General features: G+C 39.7%; 1 protein-coding gene across 4 annotated transcripts; it reads right to left on the reverse strand.

Moving 5' to 3' along the window:
• Positions 1 to 1544: 1544 nt before the first annotated feature.
• On the reverse strand, positions 1545 to 3928 carry LOC103637899 (60S ribosomal protein L11). 4 transcript variants are annotated; one of them, XM_020546162.3, is made up of 5 exons: positions 3818 to 3927; positions 3351 to 3393; positions 3070 to 3265; positions 2385 to 2439; positions 1545 to 2189 (listed from the first exon to the last, which is right to left on the reverse strand). In XM_020546162.3, exons 1-5 carry the CDS (start codon positions 3896 to 3898, stop codon positions 2139 to 2141), a joined length of 426 nt encoding a protein of 141 aa, XP_020401751.1. In that variant the 5' UTR covers positions 3899 to 3927; the 3' UTR covers positions 1545 to 2138. The 4 variants fall into 4 exon arrangements, with proteins under 4 accessions (XP_020401751.1, XP_008659141.1, XP_008659149.1 ...); XM_008660919.4 differs by having other exon boundaries at positions 2385 to 2418; positions 3818 to 3924; XM_008660927.4 differs by lacking the exon at positions 1545 to 2189 and adding an exon at positions 2229 to 2309 and having other exon boundaries at positions 3818 to 3928.
• Between the last annotated feature and the right edge of the window lie 6839 nt (positions 3929 to 10767).

A 10767-nucleotide genomic window follows, 5' to 3' on the forward strand; every position in this document is an offset into this window, starting at 1 on the left:
TTATTTGACAATATTTATTTATGAGATATTGAATGGTACTTATCTATATTATATTAGTTACAATGTTATTAAATATATGTGTATGTATATTTCTCTTTCAAATTATTATAATGTGGTATCTAAAAATAAGTATACATTGAAGAATGTACTGCCATGTAAGTCATTTCGTTTAAATCTTAATAAGACGCTTCCCAAAACGTCTAATATCAGTCTCCTAAATAAGACAGTTTCTAAAATGTCCAATACCTGTCTCTTAAATAAGATGGTTTTTCTGTTGCGAGTGTTTATTATTATAGGATATTCTAGTCAGTTTGATAAATACTTTGTGACTTATCATGTTCGTATTTTCGATGGTTCTTTAGAAGAAGTGTCTTAAACAAAAAACTAATTTGAGACGGTTTATTGGACAAAATGACTTAAACAAATGCCTTTTTTAGACGGTTGTAAATTAAAAATTGTCTTATATAATATCTTTTAAGACGGTTTATAACCATCTCAGATGTGGAACATATTTTGCGACTCCATCAAATTTGGACACTTCATAAGCGTCTTAATAGCTAAAAATTAACCATCTCATATGACACGATTTGTAGTAGTGAAGACAGGGTTTGTAGCGCATGTCAAGCAGGAAAGCAAGTTGGTGCCCATCATCCACACAAGAATATCATGACGACCGACAGACCGCTTGAGCTACTCCACATGAATTTATTCGGCCCGATCGCTTACATAAGCATCGGCGGGAGTAAGTATTGTCTTGTAATTGTGGATGACTATTCTTGCTTCACTTGGGTGTTTTTTTTGCAAGAAAAATCACAAACCCAAGAGACTCTAAAGGGATTCTTGAGACGAGCTCAAAATGAGTTCGGATTGAGAATCATGAAAATAAGAAGCGACCACTACTACAAATCGTGTTATATGAGACGGTTATTTTTTAGTTATTAAGACGCTTATGATGTGTCCAAATTTGATGGAGTCGAAAAAGATGTTCCGTTTTTAAGATGGTTATAAACCGTCTTAAAAGATATTAAATAAGACATTTTTTAATTTATAACCGTCTAAAAAAGGAATTTGTTACGTCATTTTGTCCAATAAACCGTCTTACATTAGGTTTTGTTTAAGACACTTCTTCGAAAGAACTGTCGAAAATACGAACATTATAAGTCACAAAGTATTTTTCAAACTGACTAGAATAGCCTATAATAATAGACACTCGCAACAGAAAAACCATCTTATTTACGAGACTGATATTGGACGTTTTAAAAACCGTCTTATTTAGGAGACTGATATTAGACGTTTTAAGAAATGTCTTATTAAGATTTGAAACGACTTACTTGGCAGTATATTCTTAAATTACCACATTATAATAATTTAAAAGAGAAAAATACATACACATATATTTAATAACACTATAATTAATATAATATAGATAAATAACATTCAATATCTCATAAATAAGCATTGTCAAATAACTCATACATAAGTGTACTCTAATTTTAAAGTTGCTCATCAACTGTTTGTGCTAACATTGAGCCTAACTAAGTATATAACTTGATACATATGTAGGAACTCCGACGGTTCAATATAAATAAGTGTACTCTACATAAGTGTACTCTAAATTGAGCCTAAGTATATAACTTGACGTCAATGCTCTCATTGTGGTTTTCATCAGATACATATGATCTTTCTGAAAGGGGAACTATTCCATCTCGGCCATGGAAAAGCTTGAATGCTGACTCAAAGCCTGACCCTTCCTCAAAAATTGGACCCTTGCCTCCTTGAGCAGCTACTGGCAAAGCAGAAGAGAGGGAAAAGGTTGTAGCTCCATTGATATTCCTCAGGAATGGGCATCTCTCGACATCTGGGTGTCCAAAAAGGTTCTGCGGTGATACTGATTCATTGAGAAAGCTGCCAAAAAACATTTCCATCCTGGCAACAGCAAAATCAGATGCACATTAGCAAGTAATGACCTAGCAGGATGTATTTGATCTTGGATGACGAACATCAACACATATATACATATCAGTGATGCACTGATACTACAAGTAGTTGAATGCCTCAAAGAAACATAGAGTCAGGAAGAAAACATGCATGATTAAACATAACCATTTTGTCACCTGATAATTGACTCATACATCACCTTACTGCCTGTTGTCTGCTGGCCTGCTGTAAATAGAACATGCTCTGCCTAGCTGAAAATAGAACAGACATGGTACAGTTTAAAGCCATAATGACTAGCAGGATTTTTAATAGCATATCTGGATGGCTTCGTTGTGTCCAACAGAACCATGTAAAGTAACTGGGACCATCTCCTGCAATGAATGGAGATGTAACTGGGACCATAACATTAGGAGATGGCAAAAGAAGTGGTTTCAGGAGAAAATAACCTGAAAGAGCATCTTGACTGTCAAGGTCGTGTCACTGCACATCAAACAAAATTTGCTAAATGGACTGTATTATATAAATAAAATGAAGTGAGTATAGGTTAATTCAACAAAAGATACTGCAGTGCTGATTAAAGAAGCCTATTAGTCACCCTTCACTCATCGCTTGCACTATTTACATAATATAGTTTAAAACAGAAGATAGGAGATGAGTAAGGTGCTGTGCTGATGATAGCCTGTAAGCCACAAAGAGAAAGACACCTGAGCACTTGAATGGTCTAATGCTGCTATGTGACTACTGGCTTTGATAAGGGGATCGGACTGGCCCCACCATCAGTTCCGTTTTGGTCAGAAAATGGGGACTTAAAACTTCTGCAAAACCACTTCATCGACCTACTCAAGCCTGAACAACCTTGCTGGCTGCTGCCAAATCCAAAGCAATACCATATTCGAGCTATTCAATCTCTGATAGATCGATCACATGCATGGTTATAAACTGTGTTAAGAACTTAGCCTTAAGCTATCCCAGTATGTAGTGACCATAGTGGGTACAGGCTACATGAATACAAAGTTACATATCTTTTCCCCTGCTTACAGGCAAGCAACAATGCCCATCATAAAACACCCGTTCACAGAAACAAACAAGCCTCATTCAAATTATTTATGATAAGACATGAGATCATCTTACTTGATGCCAAGATCAATGTGCTCTTGGATACCAAATCCAAAGCAACCAGTGTCACTGAAGTTCCTCCTCAGCAGCTCGTTCTCCTTCACCTTCAAGCCACTCTCCAGCAGCTGCATTGCCTTCTCACCCCGCACCGTCACATAGCATGCGATCTTCTCATTGCGCCGGATCCCAAACGACCTCACAGTGTACCTTGCTGCAATGTCACAACATGGTTGCTACGACCATCATAAATCCAGGACCACACTACACATTGATAACGTCAGGTATAAGAAAATTACCCTTGGAGAATACCGGTGACTGGCTGGTCAGCTGCTCCAGTACCTAATTAACAACAAACATAGGTTAGAGCAACAGTTCAGTGTGAACAATATCAATAGGCGACAAAGAAAAGCCTAATTTTAGCCCTAAAAAATTAAAGCAAAATTGGGACCATTGATCAGTCTCTAATTGAAATTATGGGAACAATAACTAACCACAGCTGATGTTGAAAACAATCATATTACTACTTAGCATTTGGATGGCACAATTTAAGTGGTGTCAACAACACAGGAGATTGGACGGCTTGAGGAGCTGAGATTAGGCTGCAGTGCAGAACTAATTCTCATCAAAAATGGAAGTGGACTAGTGGAGCACAACTAGATGCGACTCAAACACATTTGCTCTAGGTCACACGAGCGTGGAACGAACTGAAAGAAACAGCAGGTAGAACCTACAGAGAAGTATTCTGGGGAATGGGCATATATACCTTGGCGGCGCGGGTGAGGCGGTCACCGCTCTCGCCGACGGAGATGTTGAGCACGAGCTTCTGGACCTTCATCTCCCGCATCGGGTTCGACTGCTTCTTCTCCGACGCCTGAAATCGCAGGCACCACCATGACACATCGTCAGAATCGCACACGCGCGAGGAACGAATGATTCGGTGGGCAGAAAAAAAAAACAGAGCTGAATGGAATCAACATTATCAACACTAATATGTCTAAATTGACAAATTCAAATATTGTGAAACAAATTCAGCCTAAGAAAGAGTATTGGTGCACAAATATAGTGAGTCTTAAGAATAAGGGGGCACAGATGACACAACTACAGTTGACAATATCAATGCTACCTCCAAACAGAAATACAAAGTATCAGGGTAAGTATCCGATTGCGTTGTGACGTAATATGGTCATAAGATCCTGTAGACCCTTACCAATCAAATATCAAAGCATTAAGGTCACATCTAAATTTGAAGGACCCGTTATGGTTATGATATACAACAAATTTAAGGAATAGTGCATGCCTCAATTGCCTCCTAGAAACTTTCAAGATAATGTTGCAAAGGAACAAGAAGAAAAGCATCTAATATGACAGGAAAGATCACTCGATCAACTCCATAGCAATCTTACCTCAAAGGAAGCATGCAGCCTACCAAGGTATATGTAACTGCTGTTTGAATAATATAAAACTTACAACTTACAAAGGTAAAACAAACCTTTTGAGCAGAAAACACAACACTTTGTTCACATATGAAGCCAAAATTGGCCCTCTCTGGTCTCAAAAAAAAAGTTGCCCTTCTCTATTGATAGAACAAGTATTTTCTCTGATATCAATCGATAATTCAAATGTAGTGCCTCAATATTATGTCATTAGAGACTGAACCAGACCTTCTCATAACTGAAGAGTTTTCCAAATCCTAAGTAGGGGAAAGCTTGAGCATAGTTTCAAAGTTGATTAAATACGGGATAAACTGTAATGGTTCTAGCAATGTCCAGTTATTGTGTTCATTATCGATCAATACTAAAAACTGAAGTACTAATGACCACAAAGTGAAAATGCAACATACCTATCCTAATTTGTACAAATATAGCTAGAATCAAACAATGTTACATCAATATGAGACCACTCGCGCTCAAGAAAAATGTAATCATATATAAAACGCACGAGCATAAAAACGAACAGAGCTGATTCCCTCGAATACCTCGCATGATGCCATTTGTACATAGACTACTCAAACGGATCGATCTATCAAGAGAGAAAGGGGTCATCGCAGGAAGAGTGCCGGCAGATTTGGAAACCATATGTTAGATCAGTCCAAGGGGAGAAGAAAAACAAGATCAGGCACCTGGGAGAACTTGGTCTGGAGCCAGTGATTGACATCCTCGAAAGCACGACGGAGGACAGCAAACTCCTTTCATGACTCGTCAGAGACAAGCAACTTGGCCATGTTGTCCCAGTTGATCACCTTGCTGGCCCTCACCGCCCCATCGACCACCTTCTTCACGTCGTTGCTGCTCATATTCTCTAGCCCATCGCTGACTCTCTCCTCTCTCCTTATCGTCGCAGCCGCTATGGTTGTTTATTCATATCCACAAAAAAGTTTCAAACATACAAATACATAAATCGATTTGTCACATAAAGTTCCCAGGCATGATACATAAATATTATATATATACTAAAGGACTAAAGGAGTGAAAGGCATGTATGCAGTACAGTAATGCCTGTCCATGGTCTGGATACGCCATGAAACAGTAGAATCCAAGCAAGCTTAAGAGAAATAAACAAAAGAGAGGCGGAAATGATGTGTTTAGTTTTGGACTGCTGGACTGCATACGCCATGGTCTGCAAACGCTATAATAAAGTTGCAGTACACTAATGCCTGTCCATGGTCTTCATAGGTACAAGTGTTATTCTAGGTGGGTATTCCTATTGAGCAATGCATTTCGGGACTGGGAAACTATCTATCACTAAATGGCATGAACTGAAGGGGGAAATGGTGATAACGGGAAGGGAAAGGTAGGTGAAGCTATACAGCTTGATGACAACTCCGAATTCAAAAGTTCAATATATACATACTGTCCTATGTAATGTTTTCTGATAGGTTGATCGTTTTTAATCGCCATAGGGGCGATCAGTCGATCAGACAGACGATTAGGCTAATTAATCGTTTTCTGATTGGTGGATCGGACATCCTAATCGTCCAGACTTGTAGAAACCGACCAGGCTTCCTATATATATTACTAAATGGTCTTGCAATTGCTAAAAATGTTAGGAATTAGAAGTTACCTGTTAATAAAGCACCAAAAGTTTTAACGTGAGAACTTTATACCAAGAGTTTTATGATAGAAAAACACAACTTCCTGAGACAACCTTTGCAATTTTAGTCCACTTGTTTCCAAGAACATTTTGAGCCTGCATAACAGTGACAAGCTGATGAGAATATACAGTTTGACAACTCATGCTAAAATACTCATGGTGCACCAATAACATTTACCGTTTCTCTGATAAATAATTTGCCACCCAGTGCATTTTACATGTATGTGATCAGTTGTCATGGTGACAAGGATTCGTGCTAGAAAAACACTCACACAAACTAGCATCTATGTGCATATCACTAGAATTAAATAAACAATATTAAGCCACGATAATTGGATAACAAAATTGGCATTTGATGGAACAATTTACCTGCTCGATGTTATAGCTGGGACTAGGTGACTCGGTCAAGGCAGTTCCCAATAGCAATATCAATCAAAACCCTGAAGATCATGTACCTTCCCTCGCTGTAGGCGATAACCTACATGTTTCCACTAGAGACGTAGAGTACTACGGGGTCCACGGCCTCAGTGACCACACGACCCATCTTGATGTGCGCAACGCAGTGGTTGACCGCCATGAGCGGTTTTCTCCATAGCCGGGAGAGCGCGCGGGCAGCTGTGACGACCTGGAGAGGGTCGCCCTCGCCTATGCTGGGGCCTTTAGTGTAGCAGACACATGTGAGGTTAGCGGGGGCACATCGGACTCAGCGAGCGCGGCGCGGAGGAGACGGAGGAGGTGCGCAAGATGGTGCTGCGAGGTCTCCCGGAGAAAGAAGCCATGTCCCAGTGGGGTCGTGTAGGTGTGGCACGGGTTGGACCGGATGCCGCCTAGGAGGGAGACCAGCCGATGCTGATCTTGTTCTCCAAGGACTCCAGCCCCAACGCCAGCGTGCCCAGGGGACGACGGTTCTACGGAGACGAGGACATGGCGGCGGCGGTGCTAGGGTTACGGGGTTTGTGGAAGACGAATGGGAGGGAAGTCGTCTTGCGGCTCGCGTCGAACGTGGAAGTGTAGGAGAAACCAACCCAATTTTGAGCTACTCTCGGCGACTCATTACGTTTAGCGTCAGGTAGGTAGGATGGATTAATTAAAAGAAAGTATAATGACATTTAAAAAAGATGACACGGGATAATAGTTGAAACTAGTGCTTTAATATAGTATAAAAGATATAAAAAATTTGTCAAATTAGTTTTATTGTTAGGCTACATTTAATACCATTAATTATCATTCAAATATTTGCTATGGTAGTTACTAAACTTTATTTGGGTGGAACGAAATATCCCCTTAATTTGATATTTTTTTAGTCTGAAGTCGCCCATAGTTTTGATAAAAATTTTCGGGTCTGAAGTCAGAGCACATCCACATGTCTGCATGCTTGAGCACGCGGCACGGGAGAAACGCAATGAAAGCTACAAACCCAGTGGGTTTTAATACGAAAAGATTAGAAAAAATAATTTAGATGGGTTTCCTTGTTTAGTCTGAAACTCTAAAGTGGTCGGGTTTTTGGAGTTTGACAATGTAAAAGTAAAAAGTACTGATATATTCATTATAGGATGGATATATCTTCCTAAACCCCTTGGTACGTAAATGATAGGAATTAAAGGAAAATGATGACTTATGTCTCTTGTGTGACACATTAATGATCGGGTCGCATGTGGGTCTATTTTACCATCTATATCAAGTTGCGGAAATAAGTTTTACATTTTATATCATATATATCATCAAAATAAGTTGAATTCACTCTTTACTACGTTTTTTCATAATATTTCTTATTAGAAATATCATATAAAGAAGGTTTTATATTTAGAAGTGTCTATTATACTTACTAACATTTAAGACAGTCCTTATAGGCTACACGACTCTAATACTATCTTTATTTGAGATGTTTCATATACAGAAGTGTCTAATATACTAACCAAAATATAAGACAATTCTTGCAATCTTAATGACTCAAAAGGTATATTTATTTAAGGCGGTTTTCAATAACAATCCGTCTTAAATCAATATAAGACATTTATTATGATGTAACTGTCTCAAAACACTTCTTTATTAAAGACGGATCTCTAACAAACCGTCTTACCTTACCCATCACCATATGATAAAAGACGCTTCTATAAAATGCACTGATATCCGTCTTAAAATGTGTGTCTTACATAAGCATATCTCTAGTAGTGGACAACGGGACAGAGTTCAAGAACTCTCAAATTGAAGGCTTTCTTGAGGAGGAGGACATCAAGCATGAGTTCTCTTGTCCCTACACACCTCAGCAAAATGGTGTAGTGGAGAGGAAGAATAGAACTCTATTGGACATGGCAAGGACCATGCTTGATGAGTACAAGACTCTGGACTGGTTTTGGGCTGAGGCGATAAACACCGCCTGCTACTCCATCAACCGGCTCTACCTTCATCGAATCCTCAAGAAGACATCATACGAACTCCTCACCGGTAAAAAGCCCAATGTTTCATATTTTAGAGTCTTTGGTAGCAAATGCTTTATTCTTGTTAAAAGAGGTAGAAAATCTAAATTTGCTCCTAATGTTGTAGAAGGCTTTTTACTTGGTTATGACTCAAACACAAGGGCATATAGAGTCTTCAACAAATCCACTGGATTAGTTGAGGCTTCTTGTGACATTGTGTTTGATGAGACTAATGGCTCCCAAGTGGAGCAAGTTGATCTTGATGAGCTAGATGATGAAGAGGCTCCATGCGTCGAGCTAAGGAACATGTCCATTGGGGATGTGTGTCCTAAGGAATCCGAAGAGCCCATACAAGCACAAGATCAACCGTCATCTTCCATGCAAGCATCTCCACCAACCCAAGATGAGGATCAAGCTCAAGATGATGAAAATGAAGAGGATGAGCCACCTCAAGAGGAGGACAATGATCAAGGGGGAGATGATAATGATCAAGACAAGGAAGATGATCAAGAAGTATAGGGTCAAAGACCGCCACACCCAAGAGTCCACCAAGCGATACAAAGAGATCACCTCGTGAACTCCATCCTCGGTGATATTCATAAGGGGGTAACAACTCGATCTCGAGTCGCTCATTTTTGTGAACATTACTCTTTTGTGTCTTCTATTGAGACATACAGGGTGGAAGATGCATTAAGAGATTCGGATTGGGTGTTGGCAATGCAAGAGGAACTCAACAACTTCACAAGGAATGAGGTATGGCATTTAGTTCCACGTCCTAACCAAAATGTTGTAGGAACCAAGTAGGTATTCTGCAACAAGCAAGATGAGCATGGTGTGGTGACAAGGAACAAAGCCTGACTTGTGGCCAAGGGCTATTCACAAGTCGAAGGTCTGGATTTCGGTGAAACCTATGCACCCGTAGCTAGGCTTGAGTCAATTCGTATATTACTTGCCTATGCTACTTACCATGGCTTCAAGCATTATCAAATGGACGTGAAGAGTGCCTTCCTCAATGGACCAAACAAGGAAGAGGTATATGTTGAGCAACCTCCCGGCTTTGAAGATAGTGAGTATCCTAACCATGTGTATAAACTCTATAAGGCGCTTTATGGGCTTAAGCAAGCCCCAAGAGCACGTTATGAATGCCTAAGAGATTTTTGTGGCAGAACCGCCCAAATTATTTCAGCTTAAGTGCATAAGTCACGCCTCAGGGGCCGTAACACACTTAAATCGGAATAACCCTGTTAGGGGTATGCTTCGTAGCCGAAGATCCTAAAAAGAACACCTTCGAAAGGTCTTCTCAGAAGCAAGCGCCAAAGCTATTATCTATAAAGCTTCGGCACAAAGACAGATCTCAAGATGAAGGGTCGAACCGACTTAAAGATGAATTGACTTAAAGACCCATGATGTTTTGTGTCATTATTATAGTCGATTGTAAAGGACATAAATGTAATTTTGCGCAGGTTGCATCCTGTGCCTATAAATAGGTGAACAGTACCCCGACACTGTTCACGCGATCCTGTAATCACTGGCACGTTACGCTTGAATTATTGCTTTCCGCCAAGGCGAAGGTATAAATGTGCCCAAATATTATGTTTTAATACTTATATACTCATATAATAAAACATGTGAATATATTTTATACTTTTATATTTCATTTCTCATTGTTTGTTGTTTTATAAATATGATCACGAAGGTGAAATCTTCGTGATATTTTACTCATGACCTTCGTCCGAAGCTCATTAAATCCTTGGGGAGATAATGCTTCAGCGGACGAAGGGCATTTATACTTAACATCTTTGTGTTGCCTTGTTCTTAATTCATAGCATTTGAGAACAAGTCCCCAACAAACCCGTCAGTCCCTCAGATCTAGTCTGATAAAGCCACTAAACCAGGATCAAATTCCACATACTCACTCAAAGGTAAGTCACAGAAGAAATACAATAAAACAGGAAACCTCAAATTAAAGTACTGAATTATTACATAAATCGGAGTTTTTCAAGTTGCTGATAAGAGTTCATAAAATAAGATGCAGCGGATAATCGATGTCGTTGATAGCGAGGAATTGGGCAAGGCCTAGCCCACTACTCCTCGTGCTCCTCTCCTGCCGGAGTAGCATCCCACTCGACTGTCCAACCCGGTGGCAGGGTGGTAGGCCAAGTCACACCATCAACCATATCCTGAAGTGTACCTGCAAAAATTACGC

Source organism: Zea mays, chromosome 1, assembly GCF_902167145.1.
Source record: "Zea mays cultivar B73 chromosome 1, Zm-B73-REFERENCE-NAM-5.0, whole genome shotgun sequence".
Lineage (NCBI taxonomy): Eukaryota > Viridiplantae > Streptophyta > Magnoliopsida > Poales > Poaceae > Zea > Zea mays.